General features: G+C 43.2%; 1 protein-coding gene across 5 annotated transcripts; it reads left to right on the forward strand.

The window, feature by feature from the left end:
* The first annotated feature begins 873 nt into the window (after nt 1-873).
* KLHL20 (kelch like family member 20) lies at nt 874-26,935 on the forward strand. 5 transcript variants are annotated; one of them, XM_074832913.1, is made up of 14 exons: nt 874-1,015; nt 1,667-1,906; nt 3,210-3,270; nt 10,637-11,210; nt 15,524-15,682; nt 16,845-16,939; nt 18,121-18,236; nt 18,565-18,748; nt 19,943-20,086; nt 20,284-20,417; nt 21,034-21,242; nt 22,851-22,957; nt 24,999-25,079; nt 25,164-26,935. In XM_074832913.1, exons 3-14 carry the CDS (start codon nt 3,248-3,250, stop codon nt 25,192-25,194), a joined length of 1,857 nt encoding a protein of 618 aa, XP_074689014.1. In that variant the 5' UTR covers nt 874-1,015; nt 1,667-1,906; nt 3,210-3,247; the 3' UTR covers nt 25,195-26,935. The 5 variants fall into 5 exon arrangements, with proteins under 5 accessions (XP_074689014.1, XP_074689013.1, XP_074689015.1 ...); XM_074832912.1 differs by lacking the exon at nt 1,667-1,906; XM_074832914.1 differs by lacking the exon at nt 1,667-1,906 and having other exon boundaries at nt 874-997.
* Nucleotides 26,936-27,213: the final 278 nt, after the last annotated feature.

Consider the following 27,213-nt stretch of genomic DNA (forward strand, 5'->3'; position numbering starts at 1 on the left):
ATCCCCAGCTCTCTGTACCCTCCTTTCAGGTAGTTGTAGAGGGCGATGAGGTCTCCCCTCAGCCTCCTCTTCTCCAGACTAAACACCCCCAGTTCCCTCAGCCGCTCCTCGTACGACATGTGCTCCAGACCCTTCACCAGCTTTGTTGCCCTTCTCTGGACACTCTCAAGCAATTCAATGGCCTTTCTGTAGTAGCCAGGATACCGTTGGCCTTCTTGGCCACCTGGGCACACTGCTGGCTCATGTTCAGCTGGCTGTCAATCAACACCCCCAGGTCCCTCTCTGACTGGCAGCTCTCCAGCCACTCCTCCCCAAGCCTGTAGCGCTGCTGGGGGTTGTTGTGGCCCAAGTGCAGCACCCGGTATTTGGCCTTATTGAAGCTCATCCAGTTGGCCTTAGCCCATCGCTCCAGCCTGTCCAGGTCTCTCTGCAGAGCCTCCCTACCCTCGAGCAGATCAACACTCCCACCCAACTTGGTGTCCTCTGCAAACTTAAAGAGACGCGCGGCCGCGAGCCCTGGCTCGGATTCGGGGGCAGGTCTGTGAGCCTCGGTGCAGGGATGCCACGGCTGTCGGCTGCTCCCCCCCGGGAATGACCGAGTTCGGTGTGTGCGCTTGTCGACTCGGTCCCGGGGGACGTGATCCACGGGGCCCTGGCCATGGAGCGGCAACCGGCACCTCGCTAGGCCACGGGGCCCCATCGAGACCCTCTCCAGCACGGGGGCTGGGGCACCCCGCCACGGCTCTGCCCCGGGCGGGCGGCGGGCCGGAGCAAAGCAGGCCGCGCCAGGGGCCTGGGGCGGGCCCGGGCCGCGGCCTGAGGGCGGTGCGGGGCGGGGGCGGAAGGGGCGGGCGCGGCCCGGCGCGCGGCGGCGGCGGTTGGCGGGGCCGGACCGTTTCCTGCTGCTGAGGAGGGGCCCGGCGGGGTGGGCTCGGCGCGGCTGCTGCGGGACCGCGGCTCGGCGGCGACCCCGCACCCGGCGTCAGCGAGCGAACGAGTGAGAGAGCGAGCGAGGGTCCGTCCGTCCGTCGTGCGCCGGTGGGCACGGGGGCGGCTTCCCGGGGCGGCGAGCGGCCGCCCGCTCGCTGCGGCGAGGGGCTGCCGGCCGACCCCGTCGCCCCCGCCAGTGCGGCGGCGGCTCGGGCGCGCTGCACTGCCCTGCCCGGGTGCCGCCGGGGTGGCGGGGCAGGGCCGCCGGCGGCGGCGGCGTGTGTCGCGCCGGCCCGGGAGGCCGCCGGGACGCGGCGCCCAGCGCGGCCTGGGCCCTCCGCTCCCGGGGACGAGGGGGGGGGGCGCGGCGGCCTGGGGGAGCGCGCCCGGCTCCTCGGCTCGGCGGCTCGGCTCGGTCTCCTCCGGCGGGTCGGGGGTCCGCGGCCCTGCCCGCCGCTTGCGGTCGGTTGGCGACGGGCCCTGGGCTGCCGGCGTGAGGGCTGCAGGGGCAGGAGGGGAGCGGTGGCCGTCCCGCGGGGACAGCCCCGCGCCTCGGAGAACTCGCTTGTGCCTGCGGGTGCTCCGGAGCCAGTGCCGCGTTTTGCTGGGAAAACCGTCGTTTCACCCAGTTGCTGCTCCGCGGAGAACACTAAATCGAGGACCCCGGACAGAAATGTCTTCTTTTTTTTTTTTTTTCTTTTTTTTTTCCTCACGACTTTTAACGTGGATTTTGAAGGGATTAAATCGGATGCGATGAGGGGGCTAAGAATAGCATCGTCCACGTTTCCCAGCACGTGCAAAGTGCTCTGAAGGGGTTTCGCGTGTGTTGTGCCGTTGCGGAGATGCTACTTGGCAGTGGGGCACCTGGTGTTGGCCGCGGTGGCGGGCCGGGAGGCTGGCTTCGCCAGGACACCCCCGCTGCTGCGGAGAGGCTGATCGGGGAGAGGCTGGGCAGTCACAGCGCGGATTTAAATCGGTATGCGATGCCCTAACCGGGAGGAATTGGCTTGCTTTATTTGCAGGAAAGTAGGAACCTGAGTAATTTGCAACTGTGGCAGAGAGCAAGTCTGAGCTTATTCTTCATTAATTGGCTAAGTGCTCTGTTTGTGTTTCTGTGATAATGTGCCTAGAGAATGTTGCATATAAAATAAGGTGCCTCTTCATGTAGCCAAATAAAACTATAGCCATTTTGTAACTTAATTTCAATTGTGCCAAAAATATTTTGTGGTTGGACTCAAGGCTCCAGTCTGACAATCACAGTCTTCCAAAACCGATTTTATTCTTCCTAAATTTAAGTATTTCTATTTTAAATGCTACTTCTGTTTATTTTAAGAGTTATTCAGTCTCATTCTGTCATTGCTTTTCCTATAGTTTCACTGGTTTCCCACTTCTCACTTCATTTCTGGATGGGAAGAAGTCTGTGAATATAAATATGGAAGCAGAACACCCTTCTGTTCTTCTAATATGTATCAAAAAGTTAGGCTTACTGCTTTAATTAGTGATTGAATTAAATTTATTCCTAATTGAATAGTCATTAAAAATGAAATCGGGCCGAGTGATGCTCTTGTAAAAAGGGCTAATCTACATTAGAATTAGAAGTTAGTGGTTGAATATGGAAGGCCTGTGCAGTTTGCAACTGTTGTTCCTCTCGGAAAATGAGTATTTGGAGTGGAAGTGTAGTGAGCATCAGGCAGCATCGTTAATCTTTGCAGATGTAATACCATTATTAGCATCCTTCTTACCTCTGGGGCACATAGTTATCTTCAATTTCCAGACACAAGTTTTATCTTAGATCAAATTCTGGCTCTGCAGTGTAGCTGTTGAGCAGCACTGTGCTGTTTATTAGGTGCCAGCCTGCCTTAAATCTCTGGTAAATGTATGAGGGAGAGATACCTCCTGGCTCTGGGCAAGGAGTGAGAGCAAGCACGCTGTTACTTGAGATATTTTTTTCCTTTGGTATTTTAAGGATTTGGGGAGGCAGACAGTTTACTGACTTTATGATGTGTGTGTTCTACTTGTCTAAAGAATCATTATGCAGCTGTAGTGAAATTACTTCTAAAGATGATGATATTTTCTTCTGGTTTATTCTCTGCAATCCAGACATTGTTAATCTAGGCTGTGAATTTTATAGCTGGGTAAGAGCTTGAAGGCATTTTAGTACATGGATGTGGTCAGTTCTGTTGTCCTAGAGTCAGACTGAAGATAGGAAAGAAGGTTCTCTTGCTTCAGAATATCACCCTTTTTTTTTTTTTTTTTTTTTTTCTTTTCTCTTGGATCAGGTCTTGAAGCGTAGGGTGAAGGTTTCTCTTCACGGTGCATGGACGGAAAGCCAATGCGCAGGTAAGATATGAAAAACAATTGTCCTTCTCTTATCCAAATATGATAAATCATGTGAGTTGGTTTCATAAGTGCCTGGACCATAAAATGTTGTTTCTGTTGTTTTTTTTTTTAAAAAAGGCCTGGCTAGGAGAATTAGAATATAAAGCATTCGTCTTTAGTCCTTACTTAAACGTATTTAATTTTCATTATTTACAAGACCAGATGTCTCTAAACGAATATGCTGTTAGGAAGACTATGGAAGACAAGTTATAATTCTCCATCCCCACTTCCTACTTCCCCCATTTACTATCATATTTAAAATCCAGTATTTAATTACTTAAGTATTCAAATGGTGTGAAAGAAACTGCTGGGAATAAATTTAAACTTGATTTCTAAGGGGCGTTATTCTTCCCTTAACTAAAGGAGTTTATCCCTTTTGATGGGGTGAGGTCTTGGGTGAAAAGGAGATTTCCTTTTCTAATTATGGATGCCAGCTGCCTCAGTTCTAATGAGCTGAAGATGAAGCTGAAGTTTAACTCAGGGGAGTTCTTGCTGTGGTTATGTCAGAAACACTATCTGGTTTATAGAGAAAAAATTGTCACAGTAAATCAGCACAATGACAGGTTGGCAAACAGGATTGTCTGCTAGTTCTAGTTGCTTTTCACTGTCCAATGTCAATCCCATGGCAAAACTTACCAGCAGATAAATTTCTGTATGTGATACAGCCTGTGTGGAAGCAAAGTTTCCTGAAGTTCTACACCTCCAAATGAAGTAAAAAGAACTCATGCAGATTGCTTAGTCTGTCTGCACTCTTTAGGATGTTGAAAGTGGGGAACCTTTGTTACTGATAATTCTGTAAACAGTCACGTAAGAAAAGCCGAAGAATTTTAACCATAGATTGATACGTGGAGCACTTCTAGCTATAGCATTTGCAGAAACCATTAGCCTGGGTTCTGTGTTGTGGAAGGAGGTAAGAAATAAATAGTCATTTAAACCCTTGAAGAGTGGCACTACGTTGTTTAATTAAATGAACCCCTCAAGCACAACAAAAAAACTGTGCCGCTTTTTCAGTTAAGCTAATGAGTAAACCTTGGGACATGATATGGGCATCACTGGAGCTATGTATTGTTCAATATTTTTGCCAAGATAAATGTGGTTTAGACAATGAGGAGCCGTATGTGACTTTTACAGTGAGCTCCTTTTTCTCCAAGACGGATTAAGTAGCAGACGAACTCTCTTCCATCTTAGTCTTCTACAATGGAGACTTAAATCTTAAGCAATGTAAAACCACAGCTTTTCAGGTTCTTATATTGTATTCTAGTTCTCAAAATGTTTTTGCAAAATGACATAATATTGCTGACTAGCTTGGCTTGTGTTCTTGTTTTCTCTCTACTTTATTTTTCGTGTTCCTAACGGAAAAATAAAGGGTCTAAATTTATTTTTGTCTTCTGTTTTCTGCATGTCGACTTGAGGCAGAGAATTAAAGTGCTGAAGTTTCTATGTCATCTGTGGGTTTTTGGCCTTCGACTTGCTATCACGGAAGTTCTGTCTGCCACTTAAACTGGGTAGTTTTAGTGGTGGGCAGCATCACAGGGCTGAAGAATTAGAGGTTTTCTACTGTGGTGCTGATCCTGGCACTTCAGGCTTTTTTTTTTTTAAATTTTATTTGGATAATGGATGCAGACCAGACCTTTCAGTACCTTTTGTTTTCCCTCCCTCTCTGGCAAGCCAGGGTAGAACATGGATAACATGTTTGACATAGTTACATGGCTTTACTTTTGAACTAACCTTTCAGCTCATCTCTGTGCCTGGATGTATTGTGTTGCTGTGGTCTAGCCTGACAAGTGTGGCTCTGTCGTGAGCTGTGGACTTCAGTTCTTGATAGGCTTGCATGTTTTAGGGGCCTCTGTGTGGATTGTTAAAATTTCTGTTTGTTATTCTGCTGTGTGTCTTAGCAGAAAATTATAAAAGGTTCCCAATTGGATTTCAGGCTCACAGATTTTCCAATGAAGTCCAGCTAAGCAGATGGCAGAGCACTTCCTTTTATCCTTTTACTCAGGGCTCTGCAGCCGTTTTAACACCACATGTGAGAGTCCTGTTAGACACTGCAAGAAGAGAGGAGTGAGACTTGGTCAGTACTGTTAGTTAGTAAACATGGTGAGTTGGTATCAAGTGTGTACAGCATTCAGAGGATGGGAAATACAATTTGAGCAGGAAAGGAATTGCAGCTATTCCTGTCAAGGTTATAGTAGAGAAAATGCATTGATGTTCAAACAGGATTTATTCTGCATTAGAAATGAAGTGACAGTTAGGGCAGACTATTCTTTCTCACTGTCAGGGAGCAGCAAGAGAACATTGTTTTGCTGAAGGTAAAAGCAAGGCAGAGGGGACCTCTCCAGTGAAGGGCATAGTCCCACAGTACCCGAGCAAGGAGGGCAGAGCAGAGCTGATAACTGGGGTCAGTCAAGAGTCCAGTACTCATCAGGCAAGTCTGTAGTGATGAGGAAGGGCTGAGGTTAAGCCAAGAAGCCACCTCAGCAGATCAGTGTCATGGGGTACACAGCCAGGTGCAGATGTGCTTTTGTCATAGCTCAAGCCAGGCACAAGGGCTTGAGCAGCTCCCAGGCAAAGTGGGGAGGCCCAGCCTGCCCTTTCTCATGCAGTGGTGCTGTATCAGAGCTGGCTCAAGCACAGCCAGACCCTGCTGAGGGAGGGAAGCTGCAGGTCCTGATGGTGCGCTTGGGGCCCTTGTATGCCCTCACGAAGTTAACCAGTTGCTTGGACATAGCTCTTGCCCAAGACAAACTGCAAAAGGCTTTGGAAGGTTTTGGAAGACTCCAGCGGTAATGACCTCATTTTTCAGAGTATGGACATCCTCATTCTTGGTGAAACTGAGTTCTGGGCTTTGTCAGTGAAAAACTAAACAATGTAAATAGGGACATACACACCAGATCCTTGTTGTTTTCCTTTTGAGTAATGTAAAATAATACTGCAGTCAGATTTATCTGTTTATATAACTCAACTTCATTGAGATCGTATATTTGCTGGCTAGGTAAGAAGAGGAATCAGTGGTATTTTTACTAATAATCGGACTTTTCACTAACTAATTCCTAGGGTATTGATTGCCACAGTAAAGCATTTCCATTGATTTAGTTGACAGTGTTGTGGTGGTCACTTCTGTTGCTGAAGGTATCACCTTTGGCTGGGCCAAATCAAAGATCTTTGTTCTCCAGTTCTGTAACAAGTATAGGAAATACTTTGTGTATGCGTTAAATTCAAAGAAAGGCATTGACAGAAATTGCTGCAGGTTTGGTGTGTTATTTTCATTTGCTACTAAAATCTGTTGCTACTGAAATCCACCAGAGCAATGTATGATTTTGGACTTCAGTCAATGTTTTGAGTCGTGAGACTTGTTGTGTTTCATAAGTCTTAGGTCAGCTTGTTGTTTTCTGGTGAACTGTGTTAAAACTTGCTTGTAATCTCATGCTAAAACATACATTATCTTAAACAAAAAAATGCAGGCAACTGACTTCAAAGTTAAGAAGCTCTATGACACTGTTGGAGAGAATTTTTTCTTAGGTATGCGTTATTAGCTATTTTTTTGAACTCTGAAAGAAGCTGCTATAAACTCTAAGGATGCCTGTGTTAATGAATAAAGTTTTGGGAACTGGCATAGCTGAATAAAATGGAGGCAGAGCAGCTTATTTATTTAGCTGACTTGGTGCTGCAGACTGCCTGTGTTCCCATTTGTACTTTTTCAGCAGTGTGCTACAAAAACTGATCCTTTGTCAGCCCTTTCTTAATCCCATTGTATTTGCTGATTTCCCCAGCCCTGCATTTTGATGGAAGCTAATCCCAGAATATCTGCATAGTTGAGTGTGAATCTTTTATCCTTGCATACACGTTTCCTCTCCGATCCTCAACCCTTCTTAATCACCCTGAGTATTCAGGAGCAGCTCTTAGCTTTGGGGGGGTGGGGGGAGGCAGCTAGCCTGCCATGTGAGAATCAAGTGCTGCCTTCTGTCTTTCACACCTCTAAGATACTGACTCATCATTTCATTCTCTATGCATACATATGCATAATGCACACATAATGCAGTTAAATTATTATCGTCGTGGAGACACATGCCATCAGACGGTGTCCTTTTAATTCACACTTCTGTGCCTGTGTATAGCAGCAACCCACAGTGCTTAACATCAAGCATCTGGTTTGATCCAGTATGGAAATTCCCAAGCCCATTGATTACTAGCTTCTGCATTACCTGGAGATAAGTTATGGATGAATCAGGAGTGCTAATTTGATTGTTACTCTTTTTTCCATCCATTCAATTTTCTTCAATCATTAACCAGCACTTTCTCCTCCTGGAGGAAGGAGGCTGGATACACTGCAGGCACTCAGATAAATGCTGATGGAACAATGCAGGAATGCCTCCAGTTCTTACGAACCAGACTCCTTTCCAGTTAATTTAAAGGCGTGTTCAGCAGAGTCTCGTTTGGGCAGAAAAACCCTATTCTGTCCTGGCTAAGAAAGACTAGGACTGAATCTGCCTGAATCTGGGCGACTAATCACGTGGCATAAGATGGTCTACCCCGTTGCTCTGTGTCAGCAAAGAGTCTTGGGTGGTGGGATTGACAAGGTACACTGTATTCCTTGTGGCTACATAGCCTTATTCTAATCTTTTAGTATTTAGAATCTGTGCCAGTCTGAAAAGCTGTTTGAGATCTGTTTTAGGGCTGGTTTTAGTGGGGGTTATCTTTGAGGAAAGCCTGCAGGTGTAACACAGGGGTTCTGCTTTCCCAAAGGAGGTTCTGTCCTGGGCATAGGCTGTCTCTTGTGATTACCCATGTATAATGGGTTTTTATTTTAAAAATGCTTTTTCTGTGCTTAGATGCTTTGACTGACAGCCCGGTCAAGACAAACTGTCCAAAATTATTACAGTAGCATGTGTCTTAATAGGGTTTTTTTATTTTTTCTCTCTCAGGGATTGGTTTGACATAGCTTGAAACCCTTGATGCACAATAAAATCCATTTGACTTGCTTAGCAAGAGCTAGACTCTACAGGGGAATTTTTGTCACCACCTTTCTCCATGTCTTGGTAGAGGAATTAAATGATTTACCCTCTGGCCTTAACTGCTAAGGAGTATGAAAGGAAGCCAATTAGGTAAATTAATCTTTAGCCAAGGTTTCTTGGGGTTTTTGTGGGGGTACCATTAAACTTAGTTCGCGTATGCTGCTGTGAGAAGAGGTTGGCTGCATTGTTTGTGGGGAAGTTGGCAGAGCTTTGAAAATGGTTGTCAAACCCCACAAGGTGAATTTGGGTTGTGAGGGACAAGAGTGGGTGGAGGAGAGTGAGAGGCAGTATAACAGCAGAAGGATTTGTCAGAGGTGTCAGAAAAGGAAAACGGTGATGGATATAAAAAAGATGGAGTAGGGGTAAAAAAATGAGGCATATAAGGTGCAGAGGCTGAACAGGAGCAAGCAGCAAAACCCAGAGGGGAGACCCAGCTGGATCTGTGTAACTAAGATATGAGGAAGAGGTAATGGTCTGAAACATCTGAATATGATGATCAAGGAGAGGGTGCGGGGGGAATGGGAAAACAGGCTAAGATGCAAGTGAATAATTCAAACTGCTGCAAAGAGACTGGTTTCCCTGTGGTTAGAAAGTGCATTTGACATAATAATGAGAGGAAAAGATGTGAGTTATTTTTTTTTTAATTCTTCAAGCATGCTGCAAAATACTTTGAGCAATGGCAAAGCAAAGTTGGATTTCTTTTCAACTCTTAATATGAACAAAATGTGAGTTAGTGACAGCTCACAAACGCCAGTGTACCAGAGAAGCTGGTAATGGATAGCATGTATTAGGTCTTTCAGTATGTCTCCAACAGCCAGTGCACTTGCTGGATAATTCATAGTCATCAGTATTCTGATACTTTGCTCAGTATGCTTTAATTGCTCTAAGTGATGGTTTTCTTTGAAGTGGGGATAGTTTCCTGTATTTTCTTTATTTTCATAGTAATTGATATGTCACTGGTGATGATGCATCTTTTTTAATAATTGTGCCTATGATGTGGCAGAAATTCACATATGCTTGAAAGATGCCAAATGGAGTCTCAGTTACGTGTGCACTGATCTGCTTATTTAGTCCAATTGCTGAAAATAGAGTTGTGTTTAATTCTTCTTGTTTAGCACTGATTTTTCAGTCATAATATGATAGTGAAGCCTGGGGTGTAGGCAGACATCGCTGCGAAGTGAGGTATGAGATGTGTCATCTTGGTTCATCCCTGCAGAACTGCAGAAGGGCTGGGGGCAATACTGTGTTCCCGTTCTCTCGAGTTAGTAGCATACATGGTGCGAAACGTGATTTGTCAGCATTGTCATGCTGCTGTGCAGAGGGGTATTGCACTTAAGCTGCAGCAGAGCTGACATCTGCTCAGGGATTCAAGAGATAAAGGAAAGGTACCTAAAGTTTGTAAAGAAGGACAGCAGATAGCTAGAACGTTGCATGTGGAGCTGGGAAGATAGTATGTTTTTCCTACTCTGTGCCAGAAACTTGGTTTATATATTCTCAAGTGGTTCCTTATCTCTGAAATTGCAATCTTGACTTTTTCTTCCGTTTTTGGTAGGCCAATAGTGGTGGGTACTTTGATTGCTTTGACTTTTTCCTGATTGATCTGATAATCCCGATTGCCTTCTGCAGTTCTTACTCTGCCATTCCTGGGAAAGATTAACCTTCTTTTGAAATGTGTCAGGGAAGGTAGATTGAGTCAGAAGCCTCCAGGTGATGATTAAGTGGATATTCTGTGAACCTGAAAGATACTCATGGTAGGCTGCAGGCCATTTGAAGTTACTGAAGTCTGTGTGACAGTGTGTTCAGATATCAGTGATGAGTGACCCTATCAAAAATGTAGGTAGAAGAACAGAGAAGTTTGGTTAAATCATGCAGTTGGAATTCTTTGCAGTAGAAATCCATCTCCAGCTCTGTCAAAGAAAACTCAAGTGACAATGGGCAAGTCAGCTAATCTTCTCTGCTTTGAGTCACTCTGTGAAATGGGGATAATACTTCTCTACCACACAAGGCTATTACGAAGTTCAGTTAATAAATATGTATGTGTAGTTGGGTATTACAGCAGTGTGTCATAGAAAGGATATAAAAATAGGTATAAATATAAGCCTGTTGCAAGTTGGCATTTGTTTACTTCTAGGTGCGCTCAGGTTTGAGACAGATTCCTCTTTCATGTGGTCACGTGCTTGTTTCCACATTCCAGCATGAAGTTACAGGTGCTGCTGGCTTAGCACTCATCATCAGTGCGAGCTGTAGAGCTTTGGCTGGCAGTGGGTGATAGATTAGTTGATGATGGCCCTATCTTATGGCTTCCTCCGCTGCAGGTGTACCAGTACTCGACCAGGAGAGACCGGAATGGATGTGACTAGCCGTTGCACACTCGGAGATCCTAACAAACTGCCAGAAGGGGTGCCGCAGCCTGCTCGCATGCCCTACATCTCTGACAAGCACCCTCGACAAACTTTGGAAGTCATCAATCTTCTTCGGAAGCATCGGGAGTTGTGCGATGTGGTGCTAGTAGTCGGTGCGAAGAAGATCTACGCCCACAGGGTGATTCTGTCAGCCTGCAGCCCTTACTTCCGAGCCATGTTCACTGGGGAGCTGGCAGAGTCTAGGCAGACAGAAGTGGTGATCAGAGACATCGACGAAAGGGCCATGGAACTGCTGATTGACTTTGCATACACCTCTCAGATCACTGTGGAAGAAGGAAATGTCCAGACCTTGTTGCCAGCTGCTTGCCTTCTCCAGCTGGCCGAGATCCAGGAGGCCTGCTGCGAGTTCCTTAAGAGACAGTTGGACCCGTCCAATTGCCTGGGCATCCGAGCTTTTGCTGACACTCACTCGTGCCGTGAACTGCTGAGGATTGCTGACAAGTTCACACAGCATAACTTCCAGGAGGTAAGATGCTAGTATGCTGGAGTCATGGTGTAAAATGTGTGAACGTGTCCTGGGAGAGCTTTGAGCAGCTCTCATTTTGTGCTTCTTTCCAAATCCTGCCTTTACATCTGCTGTGTGCCCTAATAGTGATGGGTGCCAGCTGTTAGGTGGGGGAGAAAGAGGGAAGAGGTACTTGTGGGACTGTGTACTGGTGGTTTGTATATGATCCATAGCATTTCTTCTCTTAAAGTTGTGTGGCACATGCTACGTGGAAGACAAGGCTGCAGGTGTAGTTGGAGTCTGGCATTGAATCTGATGTGGCTGCACAATGTTGTGATGTTCCACTCCCCTTTCAGAAGTGTTCTGAATTTGACATGGTTGGAGGGGAGACGGGTGTTAAAGTAAGGACAGTATATCAATAGAACCAAAAAAAAATTGATGTTGGGTTTAGGGATTGGAAAAGTAGATATATGGGGGAGCATACAGCTGCCTCAATGGAGTCTTCAATTCCCTTCCTGTAGCAGAACTAGGCTTTTGCATCTGTTAGGCAGCAGAAGTTGTTTGAAAGTAATGCAGATGTGTAACTTTGTAGCTGACCTTTATGAACTCAAGTGCCTGCCTTTGTTAATTCTTCCTAGATTATTTTTTGGGGAAAAAAAATTGCCAGCAACTGGTTCAGGGAAGGATCAGCATAATAATGCAAGGATTCTGTGAGCAATAGTCTGAGAAGAGGGGGTCTTTACTTAACTATTACACCCAGATGCTAAAAGGAGCCCAACACATAAGTGGTGTCTTTCTTGAGCCCTGATTGGAAGGGTAAAAATTTGCTTATGTTTTGGAAGCAGCTACTCTCTAGGAGTGTGCTTGGCATGAAAGTCTGTTCCCCTGCTAGAGAGATGTGTTTCTTACCTCTTCCAGAAACTTCACTCTTCCGTCCCTTGGAACAGGTAGCCTGCTGCGGAGAAATCTCCTTTTTCCACCTGCTTCACAGATAGATCCTTTCCAAAGGGAGAAACTCCAGTATTGACTCCTGATGCTAATTTAGCTTCCCCAGAGAAGCAGCAGTATGTAAGTGCTGTGATTGATTGCAGCTTGCCGACTTTTTTCCCTGCAGGAAACAGATTTGAATTGTATTAATTTCAGTCAGGTAGTACTTAAGAAAAATATGAGCAGAAGCAAACACAATGGAACTTGACTCTTGCACATGTTGAAGTCAATATTTGGTATCTAACTGTAGACACAAGACATCAGTTTGCTCTAAGAGTTGCAATTAAATACATCTTTCTTAACACTAAAGACTAGAAAATAGAATTTGCTGTTTAAGATGAGAGCTTGTTTTTTGTAGAATGTGGTGATTTCACAAAAGTCATGTTTTAGCTGGCCATTTCATGTGCTCTGTGCTTGCTCTGCATTTCTTTTCTTCTGCATATTTTTTTGGGAGCAGGATGGTAACCAGATGGTCGTTTATTTTCAGTGCTTGGTCGCTTTAATGGTTAGATCTGTGCTGCTCTTGTTATTACATGAGTAGGGCATGTTTACAAGCCTCTAAATAACTTTTTAACAGCGTAACAATTTTGGTTTTAAATGTTTTAGCATTAATACATGCAGCTGGCTGTTAAGAGCTGCTTGCTATGGGGTTCTTTTCTTTTGCAGTCCCTTGAAGACAGCTTTGTCTTCCTTATCCCTGTTAAAGCACACAGACACAAAAGTTTTGGACTCGAGAAAACATTCTCCTCCTCAAAGATGATGCAAATTATAATTGACTTAACTGAATCATGGCCTCTGGAAAACAATTGCTTAGATTGGAGCACTATTTCTTTGGTCTGGGCAGGTTTTGGTATCCCTTTCAGTGCCCTGGGAGTTTTGCAGCTCTTCATCCTTAAAGATCACTTCTTTTGCTTCTCTGCAGGCAGTCTTAGTGGTGCTGCTTGTTGGGACTGTATTCTGTTCTGCCATTATTTTCTGCCTGGAGAGTGGATTGGTTGTCCTGGTGGAAGTCAATGATTCGGCTGTTTAGTCATCCTCCATGGTGGAGGCTGAGAACTGGTAAAAAATGTGCCTTCCTCTGCAGAGGCTGTATGGTCATCATTCCTCCAAACTGAAAAAAGAAATGAGATGGGGATTTCCTGAATGGCAATGTAAAATATTAAGCACTAGGCATCAGGCCAACCCATGCAGTTACTTTGAATGCAGTTTGAATTGCTTCATGTCCTCTGCTGTGCTAACCTCTAGTTCTATTAATTTTTATGTGTATTGCTGCATTACATCATTAACTCCTTGGTAAAATGTTTTTCCAAGTTTTTCATTCCCCTCAATTTAATTTGTTGCCTAAAACCCCTAGTGAATCTTGTGCATGTAATGTGAAATGGTTCTATTAACAACTCTGCTGTACAAGAACAGCCTTCGTATTTTTTTGTTTCATCTCTGACATCTGTGTGAAGGGAAAAAATATACCTAAGGATGAACAAGTTGTACTTTCTATCAACAGACAAAAATTGCACTCCATATTGTATACTCTGACATTTATTCTATCTGTTTGTGAAAGCAGTAATGCATATAAATACTGTAGAGGAAATGAAGCCCATCCAATTCTTCTTTAGTAAGCAAGTCAAATAGACCATTAGTATTAGTCAGGTAATTATTAGTGTCCTGATAATTAAGCCAAAATAAGCTAAAGCATTTTAAATAATTATTTGTTTTACTGTGTAAACTAACAAGTTGCATAGTAGTAATAACTTGGTTTGCAGAAGTGCTTCCAGAACTTTGAGTTTTGTGAGGCCATCTATGCAAATGGGTTTTCTGAGGGTGGGAGGGAGAGTCTGGGTGACTATCCTTAACTCATTAACTTCCAGAGCCTCTGTTTTCAGAGTCTGAGGCTGCATTTACAAACTGTCAGGGTAAAGTTTAGACATAAGCTAGTCTATGTAGATGGGAGGGAGACTATGGAAAAATGCTGATAAAAGTCTTTAATGACCAACCCAGTTCTTACTCCAAGGCTGAAGAAGTGTGTGGGCTAACCTTTTGTGGCTCTTACTGCCTCTGAAAGCCCATGGGATCCAAAATCAAAGTCTGGTAACTGATCTCATTGTCTGTTGTGTTCTTTTTTCATAATATTTTCTGTTGTCGGTAACTTGGCAATTTTTGCGTATTTATTCAGAGCTCTTAAGTAGTTTCTTTAGGTAATTAAAAGGACTGCACAGCTGACTGCTGAGGTGATCCTGTCAAAGAATATATTTTTCTTTAATTTATGCTGCAAATCATAAAGTCAGTCATGGAATTCTAATGTGGTCGCAAATGATAAGGACAAGCCAATATTCAGGTGTTTTTCTGTCACTGAATCTCTCAGATTACAGGCTACAAACTGGGAATGCTTGTAGGGAAGCCAAGCTGGCAGTTACCAATCAAACCATTTCTGCAGTTCTCTTTATTTTGATTCTTGAACCTTTCCTATCTACCTGGTATCTGTGCAGAAGACGTGGTTGAGCGTGAGCTCTGTAACCTCTCAAGGCAATTGCAAACTGACTCACATGTACTCTGGTGTGAGCACTCCTCCAGTGGCTGCTATCTTGGGTACTGAAGGAATTAATGTGTTTGCAGATTGTCAGTGGCTTGAATTTTACAAGAGATCAGTCCTTAGGGCCTTAGGAGGCTCTGATTCCCTCTTAAGTGCATCTGGACTTGTGCAAGCTCTATGTATATATTTAGAGCAAATGAAGGAGGCAGGATCAAATGAGTCCATCTCCCTCTCCTGAAGTATTTTCTGTTCTGCCAGAAATCGGCATTCAAGAAGACTTTCTATGGTCTCTATGATGCCTCTGGTAACCTGTTTCTGAGACTTATTTTTGTGCTCTGTTTTGGATTTCTTGTGAATAGAGCCTCTATTTTGATACCACTTTTCAGTCACGTATTTATCACCTATGCAACATTTTTATTTCTGCTTTATATATTAGACATGGCGAACAAGGAACTGATTTTTAAAGAAAGGCTTTGCTTTTCCTACATTTTTGAAACCTGATCAGTGTGTCCTGTGGCTTAACCCTTTAAAAGTGTCCTACAAAAAAACTTTGTGTAAAATTTTCTTTCACTTGCATCCCCATCTAAAAGTGTCTTTGTGTTGCTAGGGACTGCATTCTGCTCTGTGCAGCAAACCCTTCACATGTGTTGATGTCAAAACTGATGGGTATTTGGCACTTAACTGGATCAGCCCATTAGACTCTAATTCAAGTGGACTGTTTCCCCTTTAGAATTGCACTGAAGTGCTGGAGTGGTGAATGGCTCTGGTGCTTTGGCCGCTGTCCTTACTTTCTTCTTGTTTTTATTTTCCATTTAACCAGGTAATGGAGAGTGAGGAATTCATGCTGCTTCCTGCCAATCAGCTCATAGACATTATATCCAGTGATGAGTTAAATGTTCGCAGTGAAGAGCAGGTGTTCAATGCGGTGATGGCCTGGGTGAAATACAGCATTCAGGAAAGAAGACCCCAGCTGCCACAGGTAATCTTGAGCACAGTAACACCTGAGACCGCTTTATCTGGGGGAAGAGTAATGAGGGCTGATGGTGGTGCCACAGCAGTGTCACAGTTCTGAATGGATGCAAAGCCACAGTAATTCTCTCTGACTTCCACCTGTGTTATGCGGCTTGCGCTTTCCTTTCGTCTAGGCTGGAAGGTGCACTGTCTAGAGCCTTCAATAGGGGCTTTGTTGAATTATTTCCAGGTAGGACTTGCCAAACTAGATCACTCCAGTAGTCTGTCCAGACAAACCTGCCTGCATTGCTTTGAGTGTTGTATAAAAAACATAGTGGATAAAAAAAGCTTGTCTTCATTTGTGGTGTATCTTTAAGCTCTGCTTTTTGATTTATGTCTCAGCCCTCATGATCTTATACTGGAGCTTGTCAGAATGGTTTTGTTGAAACACAATGCTTCATCTGAGCCAAGCCACTTCACAGAGAAGTACCCATTCTGACAAAGCTGTCAGCCGGAAAGCCTCTGAAGTCTCAGGCTTTCTGATCAAAAGAAGTGAGAGCCAGTCTGCCTGCCTCAGTGTTTCTGCTTTGGAAATAGATGTTAAATGCAACTTTATTTAGTGGAAAGCTTTTGGGAATTGTTTTAAATAAACCAAACCAGAAAAACCTGCTGTTCTTAAGGTAGCTCTTAATGCTCTTAGAACTGTTTGCCTTTTTAGGCCCCTCTGTTTATACATGCTTGTGCCTCTAAATTCTAAACCATTGTGAAAGGCATGTTATTTGTTATTGTTCATTTACTGCACAATACCACTCACATTTAAGAGAGCTAAATGGTTGATAAAACTTTTAACTAAACTAGTGTTTCAGTCAAATGTATTAACATCCGTAATTTTTTAAAAGTTTTCAATTGTGACCTTATTTTCAGCTGTTAATAGATCCAGTGGATTGTCCTCTTTTAAAGACTGTTTTTTTTGCTGAGTATCTGAATTGGTATATCGAAAAGGGAAAGGTGCTGTAAGATGAGCTGTGTTTAACTAAAATGCCAGGGTTGGGATATGTAAATGACCATGTGTGTTTCCCAGAGAAATTATTAACTCTTTATAAAAATTTGTTAGCCACTATTGTTTTCCATTTGGCTTCTTGCATCTCTGTGGGTGTATGTGGTTTACCTTTATATGTTTTGTGTTTTAGGTCCTGCAGCATGTCCGCCTACCACTGCTGAGTCCCAAGTTTCTTGTGGGTACAGTGGGTTCTGATCCGCTTATTAAGAGCGATGAGGAATGCCGGTAAATCTCACTGATTTACAGAATTGGGTTTCATTGTATTTGCATCTGTTCCCTAAAACTGTGCTGATTTGTCGGTGGTAAATGGGTGATATCTCACAATTTCCTCTTTTGCAACTGGGAGGAGGAGAGAGGCAAGAAAATTTTCTATTTGCATAATAGTCAACAGAGTGCCCTAGAAGTGTGTTTTGTTCTTTTAAGTTTTCAGTGAAATGGGGAACTTTGCACAGTTTGACTGTTGGTAAAATTCCCTTCAGTGTATTGTTTTCCATTTTGCCTTTTTTGTTTCTCTAGTCATGGCCTTTCATTACAGCTTACCACTTGCATGGCATTGATGATCTCATTAGGACTTAAAGTAGTTTTTCTATATGAAAAGTCTGCACAACTGAATCAGACTCCAGGATTAGAGTCTGCTATTTCCCACAGTGCTAGTGCAGGGAAACTGTCATTTCCTCCTCTTACAGTATGAGTCTCACCTTTCTGGTTCTAAGAAGTTCTATAAAGCACACAATTTCTATTGTGCTTAATGTAAAAAAGTTCAGGGGTTAGGCTAAACTGTTCTCTTCCTGAATAAACATTGATACTGGGGGAATTCCACATTTCTAGAGGGAAGGAGGACTTTTTTTTTCTTTTTTGTTTTATTCAAGGGTTTGGAATATTAGGATTAGTCCAGGTGGCAAGTCATGAATGGATGGACAGTGTGAGCTGGCCAGAGCTGATGGAGAAAATAATCATCAGAAGGGTACTATCTCCATCTATTGGTCATGTGTGTGTATTATGTATTTGTGTGCTTTTCAACTCCTCTTTTGTTCCTAGACAAAACAACTGATTGTTAAGTTTTAGCTTGAGGCAGACTGGGTTTTTCTTTTTCTGCACAGTAAGTCTGACAAATCTCTTGTCAGAGTTTTTATCAGTCTTTATAGCAAGCAATATCTATTACTAACTCTGGCCAAATATTGATACTGGTCTACTGCTGTCACTGTGTAAATGACTTGTAAACAATTGATGAGTATTTAGGTGACAGTGTATGTTTTAACTAGAGCTATTCATGCACTTAGGTGATTTGTAAATACCTGAAGTGCATGACTAGTGTTGACTGCTCTTGCCATCAGTTTTGATTTGTACCTCTCCTGAGGCTGGAATCAGGTGAACTTTGGGAATTAATATTTTCCTGTCTTGCACAGGGATCTAGTGGATGAAGCTAAAAACTATCTGCTGTTGCCCCAAGAGCGGCCACTGATGCAGGGACCAAGAACTAGACCACGCAAACCCATCCGCTGTGGGGAAGTGCTCTTTGCAGGTATGTATAGCTCCTGCTAGCTTAGGCCAGGAGACTCCAAGTCTGGGTGTTCTGGTGGTAGTGTTCCCGTAAAGCCAATCTTCACAACGTATTTCTGACGTTACCTGTGCAGTAATATTTGGAGGTTTGAGTTAATTTACACTTTCTTACTTGGGTGATTTCTTTGGTGCTGTAAACACCACAGTACTTCCAAACTTGTATTAATCCTCAGAGTTGGGGCTACTGGGTTAAGGCTGACAAAGTCTGGAGGGAATATTTATACCAGGTGCACATACAGTATGTGAGCTCAGTGTGTTATGACACTATTTCTTGTGTTTGGTTCCTACAGTGGGGGGCTGGTGTAGTGGGGATGCAATTTCCAGTGTCGAGCGCTATGACCCACAAACCAATGAGTGGCGGATGGTGGCTTCCATGAGCAAAAGACGCTGTGGCGTTGGAGTCAGTGTTCTGGATGACCTCCTCTATGCTGTGGGAGGCCATGATGGTTCCTCTTATCTTAACAGTGTAGAAAGGTAGGTCTCCATAAAGCCAGTGTGCAAAATGTTAACTCTGAATGTTTAAACCTGGGTGCAGCCTCTTAAAAATGAGTTCATTTTGCCAGCTGTGTTCTTCCTCTGCTGAAAATCTGAAATTTATATTAACATGTTATCTACATATTCTCCTCCCTTGCGTACCCCTTCAATATTGTGTTGGCTTACTGCTGAACTAGGACTTCATGCATAACAGCTTGTGTCATGTTATCCCCAGCTTAATGAGACAAGATGTAGCCTTTGGTATAAGGAAGGCATAAATAAGAGATGGGTCTGGGTATAATTGATGGGAGGAGTGATGATCCTGGATAACCTTCTTCGCAATTGCTGGTTTGTTTTTAGCGTTGTTGAGGAAGGTGACGTTACAGTAAGCATTTCTTAGCTGTTGAGGGAAAGATCATGGAATTTTATTGCGGAGGGGTAACTAGAGAATTAAGGAACCTTGGCATTTATACAGAAGAAGGAAAATAGGTCAGTTTTAGACCTGTGAAAGACTTAAACAAGCTTTACCAGGCTTCCTGTTTCTGAGAGCTGCATATGGCAATCCCCATGCCTAAAAGCCACATGACTCAAGCACTCCTAGTACTCTGAATCTCATCCCTGTAACAAATCCAATGAGCTATACAAATATCTCCTTCCTCCTCAAGCCTCCCCTTCTTCCCATATATCTCCCTGCATACTCCCAGCTTCCCAAATCATGACCCTAGCTTTACATGTCCCATGTCCTGCACTTTTCTGCTGTGCACCATATTTCCTAGTCTCTGGATTCCCAAGTCCATCTGGTTCCTTCATTTTTTTTTTTTATCTTGAAGTGCAATTCCCAGTGTTGGCTGAGTTCTTGTGTGAAGTGCAGAGAACATACAGCAGAGTAACTCTGGCTGCTGCTCTTTGCGTAGATGGAAGTTACCATGTCAGCCGGTCCCTGGTAGCCTGCTCTCTTATGAACCTGAACCTTTGATCTTCAGTTTGAATCATCTCAATTAGCAGTTTGAACATCCCTGGAAAAACATGTGTTGGATGCATTATATCACTTCAGGGGTTTTATCCAACTTACAAAATAGCTGTGTTGCAGTTTAAGCTCCAGATAGGCATGTTTCGCTGCCTTAGTAGTTCCCAAGCATGGGAGAGGTTGAAGCATACCTAGACAAGCAATTTGTGCTGTTTGTGTTTTTCTAGGTATGATCCAAAGACCAATCAGTGGAGCAGTGATGTAGCACCCACCAGTACCTGCAGGACCAGTGTTGGAGTAGCAGTTCTTGGAGGCTACCTCTACGCTGTGGGTGGCCAGGATGGTGTCTCTTGTCTCAACATTGTGGAAAGGTACTTTTTAATTAAAAAATAAAAAGTGGGGCACAAGGAGAAGAGAGTGTCTTAGAAAGTGCACGTGAGCTGGAGAAGAGGTAAGTACTGTACAAATCTTATGGGGATTTTTGTTTGGAGAGAATAAGGTCAGTCTTCCTGTCCCTTTGTGAACATGTCAATGCTTTACTAAGCTTCTGTGTTCATTTTTTTGCCAGGTATGATCCCAAAGAAAACAAATGGACTCGAGTGGCTTCCATGAGCACCAGGCGCCTGGGAGTTGCAGTGGCTGTGCTAGGGGGCTTCCTCTATGCTGTGGGAGGTTCTGATGGAACTTCTCCTCTCAATACTGGTATGTCTTTTGCTGTCCCTTAATTGCAGTCAGCACTTGTCATGGTCTTGTTTGTCCATAGTGTCCCCGGATGGCTGTTGAGTATCTTAATGATCAGTTCATAGTGTTTTTTTCTTCTTTAAATGTGATTTTTTCCATACAGTAATTCACTCTCCAGACTTGTGAGCCCCATTACCTGGTTGTGTGTGGTTTTTTTCTTTCTTGATGCTGCATTTGGCAGTGTGTCCTGAATACAGTACTTTGATCAGTTGCATAACAGTTGTAAGCATGTCTTTCTTCCTGCAGTAGTTCTTTTCTGCTGTAGGAAGGAAGGTGCCAAAAGTAAAACTGCTGCAAGCTGGTAGTGCAGGTCAGTTCATAGCATTGCCAGTTCCTCCTTGAGTGAAGATGCTGAATGTGATTGACTATGTAGGGTGGAGACAGGAGAGATAATAGCAAGCAATCTATAGAAGAAAAGCGTAAGAGTGAGAGATGACAAACTGGTTCATTGTATTTTTGGTGTGTGGAAATTGTAGTGTCTTTACAGATTGAGCAGTACTTTGGATGCAGGTTCAAAAGTGCTAACCCCCACTGCCTGCCAACCCTGTTGTCCAAAGATGTGTCATTTCCTCTGCAGTGGAACGCTACAATCCCCAGGAGAACCGCTGGCACACAATTGCACCCATGGGGACAAGGAGGAAGCACCTGGGCTGTGCGGTATACCAAGACATGATATATGCTGTGGGAGGCAGAGATGATACAACAGAGCTCAGCAGTGCTGAGAGATACAACCCTCGAACCAATCAGTGGTCTCCTGTCGTGGCCATGACATCCCGCCGGAGTGGAGTGAGTTTGGCTTGGTTTGCTTGTCCATATGTAATCACATGGTGAGAGCATAGGGGAGAGGGTCATCTTGTGAGGTTTTTTTCTCTTGCTTCCTCTGTACCTTCACCTCTCTTCTTGTGTTTGTGAAAAATCAAAGCTCTTTAGCAAGACTAGAGAATGAAGTGGTAGATGTCATGCCACAGACAGCTGTTTAACATGCCTGAGGGTGGGGAAATGGAGTCAAATTTGAGGGTCTTTTTTAATAATTTTAGTCCCTTATATGGAGTTAACCGTGTGGGCCTGAAACAGAGGCGTTCTTTAGGTTTTGATTTGGTGATGTAGCCATGCTTGGTATGATACACTGTTAGAGAACACTGTCAAAATTAGTACCTGAGTCTCTTTGGATGAATTAGGAGGTCAACATACTTGCCCAGAAGAAGGAGCTGGGAAATGGTGCAAGCACTAGTGTTTAGATGCAAACTTCTGGCAAAGTCTTTTCATTGCCTTGGGATGTGTGTGGGAAGAGGGTTTCTGGGCTTTCACTTAGTATGTTGCTTCTCTTCACTGAATCCTGTGAGTATGGGGAGTGACAGCATGTTCTCATCAACTGCTAATCTTCCTGCTTTCTGTAGACATGTGAACAAAAGATTAACATAGTATTTAAAGTAGTCATCGTATTTGGGCAGATGCAAATGCTATGAATATTTATCATTGGATACTGGATTATATAGTAAAGAGTGGATTAATTCTGTCTGTCTGCTAGTATTTCGGTGTCTGGTGAGGCATGTATGAATCATAATTTGAGCAACTACTGGTTTTGGAGGCAAGAGAATATATATTTCCATCTTCAAAGCATATAGTATACTGTCCAACACTGTCCTTTTTAGTTACTGATTAGGCATTGACTTTTCATGAGCTGCTTCTCTATTTGCTTTCTGTAGAAAATGCTAAACACATGCATCAGTATCTGCAGACCTCCTGAGTTTTCGAACTTCCTCAAAGCCAAAACAAGGACCGTTTTGCATTGTGTTCTTGTCGTCTCTTTTCTGTTATGCCACAAGATGTTTTCACTGGAAGTGGTCTTCCTAAACCACAGAACTGTTTGAGATTTCAGTGATTTTGTGCTTTAACAGAAAGGCTGGAGGCCAAGGTGCTTACAGATGGTCCAAGCCCCAGCCTGAGAGGAGCAAGCCCGGGCTTACATATGGTTCTCGCAGTTTAAGCAAGTGTTCCAGGCTGTAGGCTTGTAGATATTCTGGTGCACGCATGTCACACTTGGTGGAGAATTCAGTCCAGGACATAATAAGTTTTGGCTGATAAAGGCTTAGGTTCTTAGGTGCCTATTATCATTCAAGCAGTTCTAGTTCTTGTAGCTGGTAACAAGGGGAACCTTCTGCTTTTTCTTTAAGAGGTTCTCTGTTTTGAGATAACTTTTCATGTCTACTTATTTTTTAGGCTTTTATTTGTCCTTTTTCCCCCCGAAAAAACACCCCTACTGCAGACTGTCTTTCACCAAACATGGTTATTAAATCCTTTTATTAATATTTTAATTTTAACCCTTCTTTTCATGACCTGTCTCTTCAGGACATCCCAGCTAAGTAGCTGCTATCTGTGGTGGTTGTTTTGCAGGTTGGCCTCGCTGTGGTGAATGGACAGCTGATGGCAGTGGGTGGTTTTGATGGCACAACGTACTTGAAGACCATTGAGGTGTTTGATCCAGATGCTAACACATGGAGGTAACTTAAGTTTGTGAAACAATCAAATAGTGATCTCCAGCTGGAGCTGCTGCCACCCAGCTGGAGTTGTCCCAGCTAAACTAAAATGTGCCCTACACCATAGCAAAGAACTTGGGTGTGGTAGTCAGCATAACATTCACATTGTGGCTTGTTGGCTTGCTTGAAAGTGTGAGAAAGATAATAACATTTTGAAAAATAACCTAATATGCCATTGATCTATGGCACCCCTATGTCTATGACTGTGGCAGTTGAGAAACATTTTCTTGCAGATTTCTGGTGGAATTCCAGCCACTGACTCCATTTTAAGTAAAATGGGACTGAGTTTTCCATAGTGTTTTCTATCTGAGTATCCCAACAGATTTAACCAACACTTAACGAATAAAGTCTCATGGCATCTTTTGCAGGTAGGAAAATGGTGCATAGGTAGGTTATTGAGACCTAGAGAAAATAAATGATTTAGCAGGCTTGTTGGGTAGCAAGCAAAAGGTCATACAAAACCTAGTTTGGTTAAAGTGCTCTCTTGAACACAACAAAAATGGACCACATTGAGAGAGATACACCCCTTCTGTTTATTTTGGGCTGAGTCTCTTCTGCTTCCCCATAAAACTAAGCTTGCCCTTAGCAGAAGGAACTCACAGTCATGATGTAGAATTCGGCCTACTCATTTTTTGCTTTCAGGCTGAGGCTCTGATTTCCAGATCCTTTTGGAGGAGCTGAAACAGAACACTGTGAGCATATGATGTTCTTCCTCTTTAAATCTGCAAGACAGCAATTAGAAGAATTTCAGCCAATCTGCAGGCTGAGAGAAATAATGTGAAATAGATGATCAGAACCACATACTGAGCAGAAAGGCTATTTCTCCTATTTCTTTTCTAGTCATAACTACACTTGAAAGCAATTGCCTGTGTATTCATTCCCAAATCTAATTAGTATTAAATTTCAAGCTCTTATCTGTATTCTTGCTGCTTTAGTAATCTGGCAGGGGTGGGGAATAGAAAGAAATTAATGTCCTTATTCCTCCAGCCTAGTAACACTAGTAGATTAACCCTTTCCCTATGAGATAAGCTGTCATAAGCAGCAGTGGAGGAACTTCCCCTTGTTTGAGTTATGGACGATGCCTTTTGAACTGCTTAAAAAACCCAGTTGAGTAGAGAGTAATACCTACTTCATATTCCTTAGCTGAATGGTGTCACCTAACTCCAGTGACATTAACAGTAGTAAGATGTCTAGAGTTAGGAGTTACTGCCTGGGCTAGCATTCACAGAAGAGAGGTTGTTCAAGGTACTAGCTTGTGGGTTTTTTCTTCTACTGTGTTTGATATAGCTGATCAACATCCGTGGTCTTCTCTTTGTTTGCTGAACTTCTTGCTCAGTGAACGACTTTATTTGTGTAGCCTGACAGAGAAATGCTTTCAATGCAACTTGGGTTTAACGAATTGCATTGGCAGGAGTTGTTTGAAGAACTTTCTTCTCCTGTTTCTGCCAGCAGACTTCAGTGGCACAGAGGGGAATATGCAGCTGAAGTGAGTAGGATGCTGGCGTCTATAGGGATCAGATTTCCATGTGAAATACAGGCACTGTTTCAGTAACATATTTTGGAGAAACAGATGGTGCTTGGGATGTGTTACATCTTGGTTGGATCAGCTGAATTTAGGGTATTAGAAATATAAAATAGTTGAATTGTAAGTAGCAAACCTATCCTTGCTCTTGTGTTATCCAGAATGTAGCCCAAGGTCAGTTACAGCCTGCAAAGTTCTTTTATCTTTCACGTTACCAGATGGGGGAAAGCAAATGATTATTTGAGTAACAGAAAACTGCAATGTCAAAACAAGAAGCAGTGCCTGTTTTGAGAGAGGCATGAGCAAATACAGCTGTTTACCTTGGAAGTATGTATGATGACTGCTACCTAGCTCGTCACTTGTCCGCTTTAACCAGAGGTTAATAATGGTGTAATTGTGCTCACAAGGGCTGGTTCAGTCTTTCCCATGGTATCTCCAAGAAGGAGCTGAACCGGTGTGAGCACTGAAATCTTGTCTTTGCAGGTTGTATGGTGGGATGAACTATCGGCGGCTGGGAGGAGGAGTAGGTGTTATCAAAATGACACACTGTGAATCTCATATATGGTAAGCATCAAGAGGGAGGGAGACCCCTTGGTTCTCATTCCTACAAAAACTGAAGAGACTTGTTGACACTGGACCTCTTTGCAGCTCTAGTATGCACGGTCTAGATCCAATGTAACTCTTTGCCGGTGACTCTTTCTATGGAATTATAAAAATGACTTCTGTGAGAGTGTGCCCAATGGGAGACCACGTTGTCAGACTCCAGGGAACCGCTGGACAAAAGTAGAGGTGTTGCTTATGTCCGTATTTTTTCTAAATAGTCTACATTTTTGAATAAACCAAACTGTAAAAGTTATTGTAGCGTAAACAATGCTGATGTAGAGACTACATGCTATGCTGGGAGTCTGGCAAGGAGGAGGGTTTCCTGCTTTCCCTCCTGCTGTGTGAGCAGTGGATGTGGCAGCTGTGTGGTGGGCGAAAGAGGAAAGTGATACAGAAAACATTGCTTTTGCCTTATTTACAGAGAGCTTCAAAAAAGTACTTGACCTGCAAGGTGCCACCTTTGCACAGAAGCTTTTCTGTGCACAGAGTATATTTATTTTTTCATTTAATTTGTACCATGTATTTTCTTTGTATCGCTCACAGCGATAATTCCAGCTTTTTATATACATATATATGTGTGCATATATATATGTATTTTATATATATATATATATGCGTGTGCGATTTGAGTTTTGACAAGCTGGTGGTTCGGGCAGGGCTGTGTTCTGCCAGCTATTGTGGTTCCAACCCTTGTGGTATGTTTTAGGGTCTCTTAGAGTACAGGAGAGCTATGAGGATGGGTGCCCTGAGTATCTTTTCAGTCTTGCTGGAGGCAAGAAGTAGAACTGGAACTCTCATCTATCGACTGAATCAGTGAAGTGCCCAAAAAGGGTGAGAGTGAAAAGGATTTCAAATGATGCCTTTTTACTGTACAGTGTATGGTACAAAATTTCAGCTTTTGTCTCTCCCCTCCCCTGCATATGAACCTGGAAACAACTAGTTGTTGCTTACTTATGAAAACCTTTTTCTCACGTTGCCTGCTAGATATCAGTTCTTGTCTGAAGCTGGGATGCAGGTATTGTCTGTTAATTCTGACTGGCCTAGATCAACACTCACTTCTCAGGTTCTTGCTAGAACAGCAGACCCACAGCCAGCTCCTGCTGAAAAAAGCTTTAGACCAGCATCGTGTTAGCTGCCCTCCTGCCCCTTGTCTGTGTCCTTAGAATTCTTGTTGTAAAACACTGACCATGATGAGATGGTACCCTCTCTTTCAGTGATTTTTATGCACTTTGCCTGTGTTGGTTTAGAGCAGGGAAAGGTATGAGGCTCATTAAAGAGTTTGGAGGGGAGGGACTGTTTTCTGGCACTGTGAGTAACTGTCATGTTTAAGTGACTGTGGAGGCACCTGGGGTAGGGGGAGAGGAACGAGGGACTCTAGATTCAAAGGTTCTGATAGGTTTGTACTGTAATTTCTATCTAGTATGAAAGAATGCCCTTTTGCACCTGATAATAACTTTGGACCTTACTAAATCTGATTTTAAAAGAGGAAGAGGACTGTAAATTCTTGAGATGAAAAAGGCAGTGCTGACATCTTAAGTTCTTTAACTTCATAGTTTGATTCATGTAACTCAGATTTTAATGTGCTTGAATATAGTAAAAATTACATTACAGTAATAAATGGGTCATTAAAACTTTTTTAAAAGCCCCTTTTCCCCTAAAGGTTGGTATTCTTGTGTTTACATATGAAGATCATTTGCACCTTTACAAGGAAAACAAGTATTCTGTAAACAAATGTTTACATGTATCATTTATGCTTTTTTCTAGCATGAGTAACTTGTATAAATAGTGCTATCTTAATAAATTTCTTCTATGCTGTTCTTCGTTTGTTCCTTTGGGTGAAAGCGGTCTACTATGCTTTTGTATAGTTTGTGTGGTATATTTTGCAGGTACCAGTCCAAGCAAAACTGGATAAAAACTCTGCTGTTTAGTGTTACCCTCAGTTGCTTAGAAGCACAACATTCAGGACCAGCTTTTTCTGGAAGAAAGCATCTGCACTATCTGGCTAGATCTAGCTCTGTTCATGTGACTGCAGTTGCTGATGAGGGCTATACCCCAATTTGCAGATAAGCATGTAAAAAAGAGGAGTAGCTTTTCA

The sequence above is a fragment of the Strix aluco genome, chromosome 8, assembly GCF_031877795.1.
Source record: "Strix aluco isolate bStrAlu1 chromosome 8, bStrAlu1.hap1, whole genome shotgun sequence".
NCBI classification, from domain to species: domain Eukaryota; kingdom Metazoa; phylum Chordata; class Aves; order Strigiformes; family Strigidae; genus Strix; species Strix aluco.

What these genes read in the sequence shown, in the direction of transcription:
- KLHL20 (XM_074832913.1), top strand. Translation starts at nt 3,248, where the DNA reads ATGGACGGAAAGCCAATGCGCAG. An exon ending in TGACATCCCGCCGGAGTGGA is followed by an intron (nt 21,243 to 22,850) that starts GTGAGTTTGGCT and finishes GTTGTTTTGCAG; the next exon opens with GTTGGCCTCGCTGTGGTGAA. An exon ending in CACTGTGAATCTCATATATG is followed by an intron (nt 25,080 to 25,163) that starts GTAAGCATCAAG and finishes ACCTCTTTGCAG; the next exon opens with CTCTAGTATGCACGGTCTAG.